At 33.8% G+C, this 19,082-nt stretch overlaps 2 protein-coding genes across 2 annotated transcripts; one reads left to right on the top strand and one right to left on the bottom strand.

The window, feature by feature from the left end:
• Positions 1 to 256: 256 nt before the first annotated feature.
• Positions 257 to 12,954, bottom strand: LOC127870015 (alpha-2-macroglobulin receptor-associated protein-like). The gene is made up of 7 exons (XM_052412677.1): positions 12,745 to 12,954; positions 8,366 to 8,507; positions 8,051 to 8,209; positions 3,546 to 3,641; positions 2,816 to 3,054; positions 1,568 to 1,720; positions 257 to 316 (listed from the first exon to the last, which is right to left on the bottom strand). The coding sequence occupies exons 1-7, from the start codon at positions 12,952 to 12,954 to the stop codon at positions 257 to 259; spliced, it is 1,059 nt and encodes a 352-aa protein (XP_052268637.1).
• Positions 12,955 to 12,992: 38 nt separating this feature from the next.
• Positions 12,993 to 18,129, top strand: LOC127868658 (uncharacterized). Its single transcript, XM_052410595.1, has 3 exons — positions 12,993 to 13,595; positions 16,737 to 16,757; positions 17,755 to 18,129. The coding sequence occupies exons 1-3, from the start codon at positions 13,142 to 13,144 to the stop codon at positions 18,018 to 18,020; spliced, it is 741 nt and encodes a 246-aa protein (XP_052266555.1). The 5' UTR covers positions 12,993 to 13,141; the 3' UTR covers positions 18,021 to 18,129.
• Positions 18,130 to 19,082: the final 953 nt, after the last annotated feature.

The following is a 19,082-nucleotide window of genomic DNA, read 5'->3' as shown; positions in this document are numbered from 1 at the left end:
GGGGGTATAAAAAGCTGTATACTAGTATATGACTTTAATGTTAAAAGGCTTTGAATAGTACTGCTGTAGTGATGTTGTATGTAAAATAACAAATACAAACAAATGGTTGTCAGTTTCAGGAAATTGGAAACCTTTCACTGTGATCTCTTGCTTAATGCACAACCTAAACTTGTGTGTTTCATGTTCTCTAACAGCAGAGCACCCTTAATGTTCACTGCCAATCAAGCACAGATCTTTTTTTAGGGTAACATGGGCCTCACAATTCATCAAATTTCCTTTGGATACGTAGCTTCAAGTCGTTGTGGTATTTCTCCACCTACAAATAACAGCACACAAGTATTAAAGGGGCCTTTTCACATTTCGGTAAATTGACAAAATTAAAAAAAATTGTGAGAGTTCTGTTGTTGTCGTTATAGTACGTGACACTATGAGGATTGCTATAAAAAGCATAAAATACATCACTCATTGTTTGAGCACGGATTGCCGAGTGATCTAAGCGATAGACTTTTACTCCAGGAGTCAGTGGTTCGAGCCTAGATGAGGGTTACTTTTTTCTTTCTTAAATTGTATTCTTGTTTTTATATCCCCATTACCATTTGAGATATCGACATACTTTTTTCGCATGACACACCGTCCCATGATGGTGAACATATGTACCAAGTCATTTTAAAATCAAAAGATAGATGACATACTTTCGGTTTAAAATGCACTAAGTGACTTGTGACCTAGTTTTTGACCCCGCATAAACCATATTCAAACTTGACCTAGACATCATCTAGATACAACTTCTGACCAAGTTTGGTGAAGATCGGAGGAAATTTTCGGACAGACAGACCGACTGACTGACAAAGTGACTCCTATATAGCCCCCATTACAAATGTTAATAGGGGTATAACAAATCTTTCTTACATGACATGCCATGACACCTATTTTGCCTTCTGTAACATGTTTCTAAGCTATAACTGAAACTAGAAATGGCGCGGCTGCGGCCGACACGTATCCCCACGCCGCAACTTTTGACCCAGGAGTCAGATCAAAATTCCAAATAGTGCACTGTCCCACACATGCTCATCTCTACCATGTGTTTAAGTTTCAAAGTTCTAGTGCTAATAGTGTAGGAGGAGATAGGGGCCAGGACGGACGGACAGACAGCGGAGATAACCACGAAATCCCCCCCGCTCCAATTCAGAGTGTGGGGATAAATACTTCAGCATAATACAGTGTTTAAAGTTTAAAGGCAATAAAATAAACAAGACAAACAAACAAACAAACAGACAGGACAAAACAATATGTCCCCCAGTATAGACTGGGGGACAAAAAAAACATGAAGGCTTACAGGGACCAATTAAATTCAATGTGATTGTTTCAATCAACGCTTGTTAGTTTTGTCTTGTAAGCCAGTTGCAATGTTCACAACAAAAAATATTGATTTTAAAAATTTGATGCAAAGTGGCTGTCAAAGATAAACTTACTTTTAAGAGTTTATTTATCTATGAATCCTAGCAACTTTTGAAAACATTTAAATAATGTATCAGTGCATTTTCAAACAAACAGTACACAAACTTGCCTTTCTATTCTGGAAGTCGGCCTTCTCCCTCCAGGAGGCCTGGTCTGCCGGGTTTACATCCTGTCCACTCTGTAACTTCTCCTCCAGGGACCTCACCTTGCCCGACATGTACTCGGCCTTCTTGATCCGTCTCTCAAAGTGTTCCAGCTCTGTCTGAAGTTATCAAACAGGATTTCTTATTGTAAGAAAATTATATATTTGTCTTTTGTCTAATCATTGGTTGGTGGAAATGGGCCCCAAATTCCTATTCATATTTCATCCCTTCCAGGATGGGATCAAAGAATTTTGACCGATATATCAAGCTTATCACTTGTTACCGTAAAAACCCAGTCATAAGTCGAGATTTTTTACCTCCAAAATTTGATTAAAAATACAATATCGACTTATGAGGTCGACCACGAAAAAAATTAATGAAATTCGACGAAGATTGATCCCCACGGCAATTGTTGTTTTTGTTGTATAAAAAAACTCGTTGATTTACGACACATGAAATGTCGTCTTTTAACTGATACTTACCAATTAATATAACCACAGTTTGCAACATTTCCATTGTTTTTATTTTCATAATTTAATCCAAAGTTTTCATGTTAGCAGGTGTGTTTTATAACTGAATGCGAAAAGAAAAGATCAGGTCATTTTTTTTACTCACTGAACTATGGCTTAGTCACAAATTTTACTTAATAAACTAGGGCTTAGCCACAATTGCTACTAAACAAGAGCACTGGATAATGGGTGCCAATGCTCGGCTGCGGGTACAGTTTTGAATAAATGAAAGCTTGTTAGATTTTAGAGCCAATGTTAAGGTTTTAGCACGACGCCTTCGGCGGACGACAAGCTGGCTATGACAATACCTTGGGTTTTCTCTAAAACAGTCGAGCTAATAAATTAGTGCTTAGTCACGATTTTTACTTTATAAAGTAGGGCTAAGTCACAATTGTTACTTAATAAACTAGGGCTTACCTGGTTTGCAGGGGTAAACTAAAATAAAATTGAGCCGTGCTGTGAGCAAACAGGGCTTAATTCATGTGCATAAAGTGCCATCCGAGATACGCATGTGCAGTCTGCACAGGCTGATCAAGAACAACACATTTGTCATTTAAAGGAAGTCTCTTCTAAGCAAAAATCCAGTTAAGGCGGAAAGTTTTGTGCCTTATTAGCTGCTGTGGAATGCACCACCTAATCTAGGATGACACTTTACTCACATGCATTAAGCCCCATTTTCTTGGAGCACACCTAACTTATGATCACCTTGATAGAACTGAGCTCATTTTCATCCATTTCAGCTTTCTGTGCCAAGGCCCACAAGTGGTAGACCCTTGGATCCTGGAATATTTCATGTACACCGGGATTCTTGACGCGATCTTCTGTGGTCTTTAAAGACTCCTGCACCTCTTTATGTTTTGCTTTCATCTCTTTCTTTACGTCACTCATTCTTGCATACGTATCGGTTTGGTCATCAATGTTCTCAACAGAATTGTCAATTTTACCTTTAAGTAAAAACACAATACATTTTTTCAAGATATATCACATCATGCTATTTATTATAGTTTACAAATATTTCACAGAAATCTAATAGGATTTATGCATACCAGTAAATCAAACAGCACCTTTTGCTCATTGAAAATGTTCTAGCTACGTAGTATTTTATTTATGCAGAACAGCTATTTTGGGTATCTTGCACATTTTATGAATGTTTAGTGTAAGTGCACTGCTTGGAGTGTTTTCCTTGTAGTAAGAAGATTGTGAGGTTGATTACAAATTGTCTTTCTTATTAGCCACTTTGTACCAATTATTAACAGGAAACTTTGTAAGTGTTTCTAAATAATTATTCCACTTTCAAAACACGCAAACAATATCATAACATTTCAAATACCTGGTAGGTTATTTGTTTCAAGGTAAGTGAGGTTTTTCAATTAACTATTGTCCGTGTTTAATAGTAGTACAGGAATACACAAAAATAATTTCTCAAAGTCATTACCTTCAAGTTGCTCATATTCCGCTCTTAACTGTTCATATTCATCCATTTTTTCTTGATGATGATGCATTTCCTCATGCAATAAGGACATCTCCGCATCTAGAGACAGAAATTTATCCCATCATCATACGTGCATTGTCGAAATAAACCACTGTGGAATAAATTTTCCTCTATTTCGGCAGTGATGAAATATAGCTGTCACGCGCGGCGAAGAGTCATATTACTCAGAATCAACTATAAAGTAATAATTTTTAGTAAAATCGAATCAGGTTCAACAAAACAAACAATTTGATACCAAGATGTAATATATTTTTAACACATAATGCAACTCAAAAAGCAAAAAAACATTTACAAATATTAAGTGCGCGTACTCGTGACGTCATTATTAACACGTCATACGACACAATGCATGTTCTTTCACTCTTAAGCTACAGTTGTTTGGTGTTTTTTTTCATTATTTCTTAAAAATCGGGGACGTAGAGGTATGACAAACAGAAAAACAGGTTAGTACCTGATCTTTTTGTAATGTATTAGTTTCGGCACTATTAAAATAATGAAACAATGTTTGCTTAAAATAACTTTGGGATTGTTCGTGTAGTTCGATTTTCCTATTATATTTTTAAAGAAATAATTTACGACTAAGAAAATTGATGGGATAAATCGAATACTAGGTCGGTCCCGAATAAAGCAAAGTTTATTTTGCTCGGCACGAAAATCTGAACCACTCGCCAAGGATCGTGGTTCCGATTTACTAAGCCTTGCAAAATAAACTAATAAAAATAATACACCGACCTAGTATTCTCTATATGTATCTTGTAATAAAATATTAAATGACAACATTTTAGAACACGTAAACAGCCTTTTGAGTAGCCTTAATTTTGCTGCTTCACAAAAACACAGGAAATGTCAATCATAAATGAGGGATATATCACAGACAATTCAAATGTTTACCAAAAATTATGGGGGAAATATCAAAGTTAACACAAATGTAATTAATAATTTATTAGAGGAAAATCATTTGCATCATGTAAGGCTATTTTATAAGGATTTTAAAAACTGATGTGATATTTTCTTCACCAGTATATTCGAAAACTTCGTTAAAGATGACCTATTGACTTTTATTAAAAATAATGTGTATGATGATATTAATTTTAAGTTGGCATACACGATATTTATTAATATTCAAAACTGAGAAAAAAAGGACAAGCCTCTCTACCCATAGCAAATACATCAAGTCACACACGAACATGATAGCTCCTATACCAAATAGCCAGACTAAAGCCAACCAAAGAATGATGCCAGGTGACCACTTTCAGACGAACTACAAGAAACTACCCTTAATAAAACGGATCTGAAACATTTTCACTTGGTGTAGAAGTGGCTCTATTTCCTAGTTCTAAACGATTGGATTGTACCAGATGAGTACCAAAGAACCTATGCGATCAAGTAATTACGCAATTCCATAGTGCATATGAAAACCATATGCATCCAATAAGACACATGAGACTATGGAGTAAAAAGAAAACACACACCTTGATCATAGATAAGAATGTCTACTTGTTGGATACTTTATTTGCCTATACTTACAATGATCAACATAAGAAAATATACAAGATACCGATTGAAATAAAATATTACATACAATTATTTAACTTAATATATTATTCCTTTTTTTTTGTGCCGTGTACTTGTAATCTGTCAATACATAATATTGGAAAGATAACTTATCAATATTGGGCAGGGCTTTTTTTCCTGACTTTGTGAAGCGGCCCTGGCCCCCTTATTTTGTGAAAAAATGAGTCGCGAACTTTTCAAAATTGTGAAAAAATGAGTTGCAATCTTTTCAAAATTGTGACAAATTGAGTCGCGAAACTTTTCAAAATTGTGAAAAATTGAGTCGCGAACTTCTTAAAATTGTGAAAAACCGAGTCGTGAAATTATTAAAATTGTGAAAAATGGCCCATTTTGTAAAAATTCACGGCCATGTTAGGTTTGTGAATTGTCCTTTTCAAAATTGTGAAATGTCCTTCCACGGCCACTCATAAAGAAGGAAAAAAAGCCCTGTTGGGGATAGCTAAGACATTTAACAAATTAGTCTATACAAGATCTTTAATAAATGAAGCAATTAATTGCATGTAAATAAACTTTTAATTGCATGATACACCTGTTAATTTTAAATGATGTCAATTGCAGTAAAGTTTCTAAATGTATATGTAATAGACTGACCTGTATGTTATGATTGCTGTGCACTTGATAAAATGTTATAACAACATTTGTTCAAGTGCTGTTTTTGTAAAAACTTCTTAATTAAGCATGAATGATCTTAATTTTGCATAGCAGTGATGGATCTTTTTACCTTTAGGAAGTGTCATGCACAGACAAACAAAGATGTATTTGTTATCAATCATAAGTTTAACAAAAAACATGTTTCCGCATTATTAATAAATGTTCAAGAAAATTGTAATATGACTGGTGATGTTCTGGATGATTGTTATTATGACAAATTTAAATAATTAGCCAGGACTTGTAAAAGAAACTCAATGGATGCTGGGTCTCAGACCTACCTTTTCAATACACATCGTTTATATTTGTTATATAGTTAGTATTGGTCCCTTAACATCTCATGAAAGATAAATGTGAAAGTACAAGTATAAAAGTGGTAAGGGTGGATGGGTAAAGGTTATAAGAAATAACAGGTAACTGTAAATGAATTGTAGCCATTTGAGTTAGAACTAGAGGATAACATAGTAAAATGCAAATACGTGTATCACAGATGGAAAAACATTAAAGAAGAGACAAACAAACAGGACAATTGCTATATGCCTCTCGCGTCAAGATACTGCGAGCACAAAACTCTCCAATCAAAGGTTGTGGACAAAGGTGTAAAGCTTATGGCCAAGTCACAATCCCACCCACAATTCTTACCTCCATACCCGCAACCAATATCCCCTACCAAACTGACAGGTGCATAGTTGTGGATAGCATACTGTAAAAATTAGGATTTATTTTTAAAGAAACAACTGCAAACTCCAATCACAATACCCTGGCTATGTGTAAATTACCCCTTTCAAAATAAATCACTTGCAGATAATAAGTCTGTACAAGTTTTGGAAAAAATGCAACAAAATGGATGAGTTGTGCAATAAAGTTTTTCAATGTAGTTTCAAACAAAGGAGAGTAACTCCTTTAAAAATAATGCAAATGCCAAACTTTAAAAATAAGAATTGTAGCACAGGGAGAAAAATTTTCAGTAAAAGTTTGATCAAACACACACACATCATGTAGTAGGAGTTTTGCATAGAAGCTTTTATGTTATTTTAAACAAAGGGCAATATCTCCTTGAAAAAAAAAATCACTCAAATAACCTTCTTCATATGCATTGTGGCCCTTGCAGATAATAATTCTGTAAACATTTGATGACATAACACATAAAATGCAGGAGTTCGGTAAAGAAGCTTTACATGTAACTGTAACATTTGACAAAGAGAAATAACTTATAAAAGAATAATCATGAAATTTTGACAGGAAGTGCTGAAGCACTTGCAGACAACTATTTTTGTAAAAGTTTATAGTAACAAGGGCTGTTTGTAAAACACGCATGCCCTCAAAATGGGCTGTCATTTGTAGTGGCAGCCATTGTGTGAATCATTAAAAACCATTTGAATCGTTCAGGTCACTGTGACCTTGACCTTTGATCTAGTGACCTCAAAATCAATAGGGGTCATCTGCCAGTCATGATCAATGTACCTATGAAGTTTCATGAACCTAGGCCTAAGCGTTCTTGAGTTATCATCCGGAAACCATTTTACTGTTTCGAGTCACTGTGACCTTGACCTTTGACCTAGTGACCTGAAAATCAATAGGAGTCATCTGCCAGTCATGATCAATGTACCTATTTAGTTTCATGAACCTAGGCCTAAGCGTTCTTGAGTTATCATCAGGAAACCATTTGGTGGACGGACCGACCGACCGACATGGGCAAAACAATATACTCCCTCTTCTTCGAAGGGGGCATAAAAAGGGGGACACAAAATAGAGAATGAGTAACACACAAAAGCTTTCATATTTAATTTTTAAACAAAGGACAAAAACTACTGGTACTTAAAAATGACTAAATTGGAAAACCTTGACAATGCGCACTGTAGCACTTGGAGATAATCAATTTGTAAAAGTAAAACAAATTCTGAACGCAATTAAAGCAACGTATGGCCTTTAACTGTTTCCTTAGATGATTTTTCAATGTTAAGAGATACCAACCTTGTCAACATTGATTATATAAGATTTCTTTTCCAAATCGATTACACATGTTGTTTTATGAAATTTTGATAGTGTTTGCTAATTGTTCAAGTTATTTATTTCACATCTTTACACAAGAGATTATAGATAAGAGGGTAGTAGTTTGTGTGGGTGTAATAGTGGTAGTGGTTATACTGACTTGGCCAAATGCTCCACACTTTTGGTTGTATAACAGATCAGGGGCCTTGTCATATTTGTCAGGAGTCATTTACCTGAGAATCCTTCAATCTGCGCCTTATTGAGCAGGTCTTTTAGTCGATTGTCCCTGATATTAAGTGGAAGGGAACCATTTTCATTTGGCTGATAACCTGGAGATCCACTATAGTTTTCCCCTGGGAAATGCCTAGTAAGGCCATAACGATCCAGTATCACTAAAAAAATAATTTTCAATAGCAAATCTGTAATAATAAATCATTCATAATAAAACAATTTTACATGCAAAAATATTAAGAACAAATAAAAGCCATAATTAAATAATAAATGAATAACTTGATATTTGAAAAATCAATAATATTCTGGATAATAACCTGCCATTTCTTTCCTGACTTGAGCCTCAAACAATCCTTCATTGTCTACACCCTCAGTTTTGCGAAGTTTCAAATCAACTTCACGCCTGTCTTGTACTTGCAAATCAGCATACAAGTCAGACAAGCGTTTCTCCTTTAACACCTGTTAAAAATATAATTTATATATCTTGCATAAAGTCAACTTTGGAGTGTGCACTGGTAAGTTACTAACTCCTGGTAACATATTTTTCACAAGGCAATTCTCAAGGAGTGTTAACTTTTTAAAAACCTTGACATGATGCAGGCAGCAACTGCTGTATTGTATAAGGTTAAGAACCAGCCATACATTTAGTTAGCTTAGTAGATAGCTGAGCAGAACTTTTGGCAGACTTATTCCAAGATTTGCTTTCATTTGGGAGAAGTAAAAGGCATAATTGCCTGGAGCTTTCGCCTAAAAACATAGGAGTGTAGCATGCATAGGTATGAAAAAGATGTTTGGTAAATTCATTTGGTAATCAAAAAGCTGTTATTCCCACAGGAGGGAAGCCCATAGTATTTTTTTCATATATATAAGCTATAATAGAATTAAGCAGTGCAACTTCATTTGGCGTAAAACTACGCCATCTTTACTGTAAACCATGAAACTCAAACATTTTTTAACGCATCAACTACACACCGGTTGTTTTCGAAAGCTTATAAAATAATTTATCAGGAAAAATTAACATCAGTACCATTGATCCAGCAGTATTTGAACAAACCAGGGACCTAAACAAATTTTTTTGTATAGGTTCCTGAACAAACTTCGTATAGGGTATGACTAGATACCGAAAACAGTACTGTTTTCGCAAAAACAGTAAATTTACCGAAAACAATTAGATTTCTCACCTTTACATCGTGATAGTGGCGTTAAACTACGATTTAATGAATGTTAACTCAAGTACGTATTTGAATGAAACAAAAAAAGCATTTTATTCCTGTTTAAAAACAGAAGCATTATGTATTACGGGGACATGATACCGAAAACAGTAAATTTACCGAAAAAAATTAGATTTCTGACCTTTACATCGTGATAGTGGCGTTAAACTATGCTTTTAATGAATGTTTACTCCAGTACGCAGTTAAATGATGCTATATATTAATTATTTATTTATTTATTTACAATAACATTTTTTTCCTGTTTTAACACGGAATCATTATATAATAAGAGGACGTGATACCGAAAACAGTAAATTTACCAAAAACAGTTAGATGTCCCATCTTTACATTGTGATAGTGGTGTTACAACTATGATTTTAATAAATGTTTACTCCAGCACGCATTTTAATGATGCTATATATTAATTTTTATTTTTTTTACAAAAAAAAAACCAACATTTTATTCCTGTTTAAAAACGGAAGCATTATATTATTTGATGACATGATACTGAAGACAGTTAGATTTCCCACCTTCTTATCATGATAGTGGCGTTAAACTACGATTTTAACGAATGCTTACTCTAGTACGCATTTAAATGATGCTGTATATTAATTATTTCTTTTTTTATAGGAAGCATTTTATTCTTTTTTAAAAACGGAAGCATTATATAATACCAGGACATGATGCCGAAAACAATTAATTTACCAAAATCAGTTAGATTTCCCACCTTTACATCGTGATACATGTAGTGGCATTAAACTTTGATTTTAATGAATGTTTGCTCCAAGAGATTATCAAGAGGTTTTCTCAACAGATTTCGTGATACTCTGGTATTTAAAATGACTCCAGGTATGGCATACCTAAAAGAATGAAAAAAACAAAAGCTGTCACCATAGGATGACTTATGCCCCCTATAAACGCTTGATGAAAGTTATGAGCTGTTTCGAAACCTAAACACAGATTTCAAACCTAAACCTAAGTTTAAGGTCAAGGTCACAGGGGTCAAAATTTGTGTGTGTATGGAAAGGCCTTGTCAATATAAACATGCATACCAAATATGAAGGTTGTATCTCAAGGGACATAGAAGTAATGAGCATTTTTCGAAACCTAAAACGCAGATTTTGAAACCTAAACGCGGACCCAAAGTTCAACGTCAAGGTCACAGGGGTCAAAATTTGTGTGCGTATGGAAAGGCCTTGTCCATATACATTGTACACATGCATACCAAATATGAAGGTAATATCTGAAGGGACATAGAAGTTATGAGCATTTTTCGAAACCTAAACACAGATTTCAAAACCTAAATGCGGACCCTAAGTTCAACGTCAAGGTCACAGGGATCAAAATGTGTGTGTGTGTGGAAAGGCCTTGTCCATATGCACATGCATACCAAATATGAAGGTTACATCTCAAGGGACATAGAAGTTATGAGCATTTTTCGAAACCTGAACGCAAAGTATGACGACAGACAGACAGACAGTCTGATCACTATATGCCCTCCTAAACACTTCTGAATGCGTTTGTATAATGGAAAGGGATAAATACAAGAATGAAACCTACCATACTTACTCTAAGTTTTCTGTTAATTCTTTTTTTGTGATTCTTAATTTTTGGACAAATGGGTTTTCGTCCATAAATTATTACTCTTAATTTTCGGACAGTACATTTTACAGCGCTATTTAACCAGATTTCTTCCCTATTTTCACTTATCTTGTGTCACTTGGATCATGCATTTTCATGACCAGATTAAAGTTATAAAACCTGGCAAGTTTATTATTTATTCCCCTTAGGGCAATGGCTCATTACATTTGCATAATTGGGTTAAAAACCATGTATGCCGGTATAAAACAATGGTTTCACACCTATGTCAAATACTTTACACTTCAAAAAACGTAATGCACGCCTATTGTTATACAAACAATTGACGGTGTCAGACAAAACGACTGATGAACAAACAAAGAATTCATAGGTTGCATATTTTGTTTATATTATAGTAACATTCTGTACAAAAATAAGGCATGTTAAATTATTTCTAATAAAATGCAAATATATATAAAAGTAAGAACACACGAACCTGTACGTTAATCAAACATTGCCGACTTTGCAAACTTATATATTAAAGCGATCAATTATGACACCCATTTGCTATGCTGTTTTCGGTATCTGTTTTCGGTAGTATTTGTTTCATAGTTTGAATTAGGGTTCTTGAATTAATAGACTTCTATAAAAAATAATAAAATAGAATTGGTTATGTATTATCGATATCTATTTGTAACTTACATATTGAATACACACTATTTTCATATATTTGTTTACTGTTTTGGGAGTACATTTTACTGTTTTCGTATATGAAAAAACTGAATGCGGATTATTTTTATTAAAATTAATTTTATTATTTTTAACATATATATTGAAATATCTTTAAACTACTATTCTTTTTTAAACCAGACATAGGAAAAAGCGATGTTTTCGTCTTAATATTCAATATTTTTATATAATTGAACACTGTTTTCGGTAATTTTTACTGTTTTGGTATATGAAAAAACTGAATGCGGATTATTTTTATTAATATAAATTTTATTAAAAAGTTTTAACATATATATTGAAATATCTTTAAACTACTATACTTTAAACGAGACATATGAAAAGGCGATGTTTTCATCTAAATATTCAATGTTGTCATATAATTAAACACTGTTTTCGGTAATTTTTACTGTTTTCGGGAAAACAGTACTGTTTTCGGCATCTAGTCATACCGCTTCATATAGGATTCCTATTAAGTTTTACGTTCCGTCTAAAATGTGTATAGGACTCATATCTGCGGATATGAACGAAAAGTGCGAATATGAACGTATATAGACAATATTTATGCATTTTTTGTAGTTTTTTTTATGAACAAATCACTGTTGAATTGAAAATTCACAATATGTGATAAATCTGTTAAGTCTGCCTCAAAATAGAGCAATTTTATAAAAGCGGTGTTCTGACTGGTCGTTCATATTCGCGGATATGAATTTAGAGTTACTGAAATTAACATGCCAATGAAAAACGCTTTTAAATTCATTCGATCGTATCATTACACATGAGCGACGTGTATTTTTGTCACAGAACGATTTTCATATAACAAAAATAAAGCAAAATACATTTAAAAAGCCGTTGTCTATTCATATCCGCACTTTTCAGTCATATCCGCGGATATGAGTCATATACGCAGTTTAGTCGTACACGAAGTTTTATGAAAATCTGCATCTCACTTTAGGAAATGTTGTTTGAAGCAAATTTACACGACCCACTACAAGAAAATGGAAGTTAGAAAACGACTCACAAATATTTTTTTACAGAATAAACATTTTAAGCTCAGGGAAGCTAATTGTATCACTAGTTCATGTAGTCGCTAAACCTAGTTTATCCGAATTATGCATTTCCGAAAGTTGTTTGTAACATAAATACATTTCGAAATTGTTTTAAACACTCCTACAACAAACCTTTTGACCTTTATGCCACACAGCATTAACTTTACTCATACGAAACGGATTTTCCTTTTTCAAATCAGTGCATAACACAGAGACAAGAAAATAAATTTGGAAAATTGTGGCAAATTTCCATGTCGTATTCATTGTTGTGTGTATTGTGCGGCGTAACAAGTTGAGAAATGACATCGGTTTAATGCACATCGTTAACATTTCAAAAACCATAATTAGGCTGTAGTTCTAAAGATGGTTCGGTTGTCAAAATAATGAGCCAATAAGCGTGAAGTGTTCCTTAACCGATTATAGTAATATACTGAAATAACGAGACGGTATCCATTTTGTTTAACCGCATTTGAGACCTGCGTCGGACCTCGGAAATCCCAGAAAAAATCTAGTTTCGTTTCAAAACAAAATGGACGAATCCAGAGCACGATTTAACGATACTCTTTTGGATCTCTCCCGATTAATAGATGACGAGGATTTACTTCGGATGAAGTTCAAGAGTTCTGGAGAAGTAAATATTGGAAAGAAACAAGGTGAAAAAATAACAAATCCGCTTCATTTGTTCACAGCTTTGGAAGAAAGAGGCCATCTTGGCCCACACAACACTGATTACCTGAAAACTTTATTAATCAACTGTTGTTCTGGAAAAACAGATGGACTCCGTGTTTTGGAGTCATATGAACAAAGACGTGATACTTTCGCAAACCCATATGGAAACGGCTATCTACCGGCCCAGGGATACACAGCTGTCCCAGAACTGGCCCCACAACCCCAAACTGTCCCTGCTTCTGGACCACAGGTCGTCTATGTGATTCAAGGTGGAGTTGACCAACAGATCAATAACTTTCAACAGAACCTCAATAGTGAGTATCAGTTTGTATTACATACCCTGAAATAACTATTTTTATTTATTTATTTATTTGAATTTATTTTAATTACTTTACATATTTTTTACTTGTTATTTTTTTTTATTTTCTTATTTTACAAGTATCATTTTGGTTTACAGTCAACTCGTACCTAAGTCAACTCGCACGGTAGTCAACTCGCACGTTTTTTGGTTAATTCGCGCGGAAGTTAATTCATACCTAAGTCAACTCGCACGGTAGTCAAAATATTGATGTATTAATGGGTTCTAAATGAGTAATTTATGCATAAAAACAAATGATTAATACTTTCAGAGTTTAGTTATTACTTTTATCTGTTTATTGTAATTTTAGTGGTGAGAAATAGGGTATTGTTACTGATTAGGTGACAGCTGTTTTCAATATCTTTCATAGCTCATTAAACTTTATTTAAAGGTAAAAAATATAAGCTTATACAAAGTTTATAACAATTAAATAGAGAGAATTAGAATACAAATAATTAAATACTTTCCACTATTATAAATCAACACGCGAACAATTAAACGTATTTGAATTAATAATTGCAAATGACATATATTCCGAAATTGGTTAAAAATACATGGATCGAGTGATAACAGTATCACAAAAACAAACATTCATCTACAATACAATACAAATAAACAACGTTTATGAAATAACTTCAAGCAAAGCTGGTTTATTGAGAAAAGCTGGTATATTGAGATAACTACTTGACTTTATGACAAATCAGAAATAAGAAATACAACACACCACTAACACGATTTCGATTATCTTCACATTAATTTGAAATCTAAAGAGGTCGTTGTAATAACATAATACGCAAAAATAGAAAATGCAAGTTTTGCAACGGACACGCTATAGAAAATGAGTGTCACTTTCCACTTGTTTGAAATATTATAGTATACAATGGCATGACTGGTACTTACCGGTTTCGCGTGTTCGGTGTTGCCATTTTTGGCAACTATCGCATTCAATTGCTTGCTGCCGTGGACCCACATTCCTTGAACACAATATACACGAATAATCCATCACACAAAAAACGCATGAATTCACTATACGTATGTAATCCGTGGCACATATATGTTGATAATGATAACCTATTCTTAATTTAGTCGATTTATATACATAACTAAGAAACTTTGATCTATTATGAAATAACCGCATGCAACAAACATCACCTAATTTTCGTTTTAATTTTCTTTAATTTAACTCACACCTGATTATAAAAGTAAAACATTTTAATTACAAGCTAAATAAACATTCTCCGTTTTGTGATAAACATTAAAGTATCACTGATTAATTATCATACCAATTTAGTTTAATTGATTAATGCTTTGCCATTTTAATAATTGTTAGTTGTATATAAGACCTTTCACACCTATTACAAACATTCATATAACCCGTGAAAAACATCGACCACAAGTGTAAAAGAGCCATTAAATGTAACAACTGTATATTCAGATTATTGAAAAAGGACATAATTATTATTATTTTTACTTATAAACTTCTTATAAACTACTGATCATATTACATCCTTCATCTATTTCTATATATTTTTTCGAGGCGTGAGAGTTGACTTCAGGGGGGTTTTTTGCCCGAATTTATAGCCGAAATTCGGCTATGTTCCCAATCCCAAAAAGTATACTTCTTTCCCAAAATGTGGCAAACAATTCCCAATTTCCAAAAAAAAAAAAAAAAGTCTTATGTGTATTTTATCTCAATTTTAATTCAATTACATCTAAAAAAGTATTATATGATTTTGTTCTTTTAATTTGAATGATTATAAAGGGTTATATCAAATTTAGTATTTCTCTAATCAGTGGACTTTTCGTGTGGAAAAAAAAGGCTAATGAATTTATTTTCCCAATTTCATGAAAATGCCGATAAAATTCCAAAGCCATGGGCTATCTTCCCAAAATGTGGAAAAACAACCTGGACTTTGAAAAGTGCGAGTTGACCAGAAATGCCGTGCGAGTTGACCAAAAAACGTGCAAGTTGACTTAGGTCAAGTTGACCGCCACCCATCATTTTGGCTTGATTAATATTGATTTTTGACTGAATATTGTCATGACATAGATAAAAGTATTATATTTGTATAAATGATAACTTAGTCAAATGTTATGAACTCTTAGTATTAATTGTTATTTACTTACTTTCATGGTATCATTTTTGCTGGATTGTTAGTGATTTGTTGACATGGAATAGATTATCATGACATCAATGGTGGATTTTTGTTTGGAGCCTTGTGGGGGACATAAACTTGGATAGTTAAAGTAATGACTTAAAACATAATATATTTGTTAGTTAACATATTTAATGACATTTTAAAAATATACAAAAATAATCACAGAAAGTAAAACAATAAAGTGGCTTTTGTCATGGCTAAAAGGGATCTATCAACTCACTGTTAAAATGAATCAAGCCAAAAAAAGTTACGGTCTTTTAAACAAGAGCAAAAGACAAATGACATCTCTTCCACATCCAATTAAATGTCCTAGTGGTCAACAATAAACATGGAAACCGTAGTGGCCCATTGTGTTTCCATTTGGGCTCTTAAAAATATTATAGACTAGACCCCAGGCTGCCTTCTACACCTGCCCACCTCACTTGGTATAGGCATATTTTGTCGCAATCTTTCGAAATGTTCTCGAGCCCGCTGGTGTGTTTAAACCTTCTGAAAGTTTTTATCCACCTTGAGAAGTTCCTGTGGAATGCAGAATGACAGCCGAAATCTCAGTTTCAGGCTCTAAACATTCACATTGACTGTGTGCATATTGGTTCACATTGACTGTGTGCATATTGGTTCACATTGACTGTGTGCATATTGGTTCACATTGACTGTGTGCATATTGGTTCACATTGACTGTGTGCATATTGGTTCACATTGACTGTGTGCATATTGGTTCACATTGACTGTGCATATTGGTTAAAATCCAGCAGGGAAATTATCATAGATTGCCCCAAAGACTCATAGAAAGATTGAAATTTTGCCAAATACGGTTACTTTTTACCGCACCCTCTCGGGCCCTCGCCCTGGATTAATTCATCATTTGCTTGTGGATTATATGACATTTGGAACCAATAGTTTACTCACCTTTGTTTATGCTCTTTTTTCTGCTTCAGGAATCACATCCAAACGAAAAGGTAAATATTTCAAGTTTGCAAACAATAAACTCCCTTGTATTTTTGTTATTTTGAGACTTTAATCATAAATGAACTTGTATAGGGAAAACATAATACTTAAACATGTTTTTGAACATTATAACACAACATGTCAAGAAACACAAGATATATTTATAAGTTGAAAAAATGTTTAATAAGTACTAAAGTTTTCTAAATGTTTAACCAGGTTTTCCGAAGGAAAAAACTGGTTATTAGATTGGCGAATGCGGGCGGGCTGGCGGGCTGGCTGGCGGGCTGGCGGAATAAGCTTGTCCGGGCCATAACTATGTCGTTCATTGTCAGATTTTAAAATCATTTGGCACATTTGTTCACCATCATTGGACGGTGTGTCGCGCGAAATAATTACGTCGATATCTCCAAGGTCAAGGTCACACTTTGAGTTCAAAGGTCAAAAATGGCCATAAATGAGCTTGTCCGAGCCATAACGATGTCGTTCATCGTCAGATTTTAAAATCATTTGGCACATTTGTTCACCATCATTGGACGGTGTGTCGCGCGAAATAATTACGTCGATATCTCCAAGGTCAAGGTCACACTTTGAGTTCAAAGGTCAAAAATGGCCATAAATGAGCTTGTCCTGGCCATAACTATGTCATTCATTGTGAGATTTTAAAATCATTTGGCACATTTGTTCACCATCATGGGACGGTGTGTCCCACGAAAGAATCACGTCAATATCTCCAATGTCAAGGTCGCCACGACTAAAAATAGATTTAAAAAAAAAAAAAAAAACTTACAAAGGGGGTTAATTTTTTTTGGTCATTTCAAAAGTTCAGTTTGAGTTTTCTCCCTTTATCAGATTTTTTTTTCACAATGAAAACCTGGTTTTGTGACAATTTTGTCCCTTGTTTATTGTTGCGTTTGAACTGTCTCAATGATAACTAAGCAGCACCTTATTTGATTTATTATTTGTGTTTAGTAGAGCTAGCATGACATTTTAGATTTTCAATGATTTCAGATTTAGATCCGGAAATCACATTTCTTACCAAAAGCCTTGGGCGAGATTGGAAGTTTTACATGCGCGCTTTAGGTGTGCACGATGATGACATTGAACAAGTTTCCTGTGATCACACATCGTTGAGAGAAAAGATTCATCAGTGTCTGTCGCTATGGCTAGAACAACAACAACAGAGTGCCTCAAAGTACAAACTTATTGAGGCTTGCAGGCATTCCTCAGTTCAGAGAAATGACTTGGCCACAAAATTAGAAAGTAACCAACTTTGAGTGTTCTAAAGGAATGACACCCAAATGTTAAGTTAAATTAATTAAGCAGTTAACCAAGTTAGACAAAGAGCTGTGTTACTTCTTTGTTAAAGCCATAAGTTAAGTTTATTTGTTGTGCATCGAAAAAAACCAAGTTTTTGTTATGAAATGTTGAATGTGTAACTTTCTTAAGATGTGAACTTAATGACAAAAACAAGACAGATTTAGAAATAAAAAAGTTAATAAGTATTTGTTACAGCATGCTTAAAAAACTATAATAAGTACAATACTTTATTACATGTATACATACCGATGTTACCATTTATGTGCTTTTTATAACACAGGAAATTAATTTGGTCATTTAAAAACATTTTTTATTAATTAGGGTACACTATATTTTGTGTTCTAATTAAAAAAATATAAACATATGATATTCCATTTTAGCACAGAGCACCTATATGTCATCGTCGGGTACCCACGATCGACCAATTCCGCTACTCTCCATTTAACTAATGATGGAGAGTAACGGAATGAATTAGTCGTGGGTATCCGACGATGCCTATATGTATACAGCCAACAAGGTAAATTACTCTATATTTTGTTGCATGAATTATCTCATTGAAATAAACACATACTTTTTCCAAGTGAGTTTCATAATGTAGCAAACACAACTTGAATTATTTGAACATTCTGTACATACATACATATTGTTTAAATGAAATTTTGCATGAACAAATATTTACATGTACTACTTTCTGATGCTTTACAAAGTTTAATGTACAAACAATTTACTGTTTACCAATTTAATTTTAAAATAATTGATCAAGCAAGATTTTTAATCACATATAACAAACTGCTTCCTTTAAAAGGCCCAATATTATGAATGAAAGTGAAAATCAATGTTATTTTAGATGGGAAGAAGTGAAATCCTTTGTCCAGAATGTATCAAGGTCATACTTTTTAACCAGGTTTTCAGAAGGAAAAAACTGGTTATTAGATTGGGGAATGTCGGCGGGCTGGTGGGCTGGCGGACGGGCGGAATAAGCTTGTCCTGGCCATAACTTTGTCGTTCATTGTGAGAAA

This window comes from Dreissena polymorpha, chromosome 2 (assembly GCF_020536995.1).
Source record: "Dreissena polymorpha isolate Duluth1 chromosome 2, UMN_Dpol_1.0, whole genome shotgun sequence".
Lineage (NCBI taxonomy): Eukaryota > Metazoa > Mollusca > Bivalvia > Myida > Dreissenidae > Dreissena > Dreissena polymorpha.
The sequence above is the reverse complement of the archived record's forward strand: the minus strand, read 5'-3'. Positions and strand labels throughout refer to the sequence as shown.

What these genes read in the sequence shown, in the direction of transcription:
- LOC127868658 (XM_052410595.1), top strand. Translation starts at nt 13,142, where the DNA reads ATGGACGAATCCAGAGCACGATTTAACGATACTCTTTTGGATCTCTCC. An exon ending in CTTTCAACAGAACCTCAATA is followed by an intron (nt 13,596 to 16,736) that starts GTGAGTATCAGT and finishes TTTCTGCTTCAG; the next exon opens with GAATCACATCCAAACGAAAA. An exon ending in AATCACATCCAAACGAAAAG is followed by an intron (nt 16,758 to 17,754) that starts GTAAATATTTCA and finishes CAATGATTTCAG; the next exon opens with ATTTAGATCCGGAAATCACA.
- LOC127870015 (XM_052412677.1), bottom strand. Translation starts at nt 12,954, where the DNA reads ATGGTTTTTGAAATGTTAACGATGTGCATTAAACCGATGTCATTTCTC. An exon ending in AGTCAGGAAAGAAATGGCAG is followed by an intron (nt 8,210 to 8,365) that starts GTTATTATCCAG and finishes TTATTTTTTTAG; the next exon opens with TGATACTGGATCGTTATGGC. An exon ending in GCAGATTGAAGGATTCTCAG is followed by an intron (nt 3,642 to 8,050) that starts GTAAATGACTCC and finishes TTCTGTCTCTAG; the next exon opens with ATGCGGAGATGTCCTTATTG.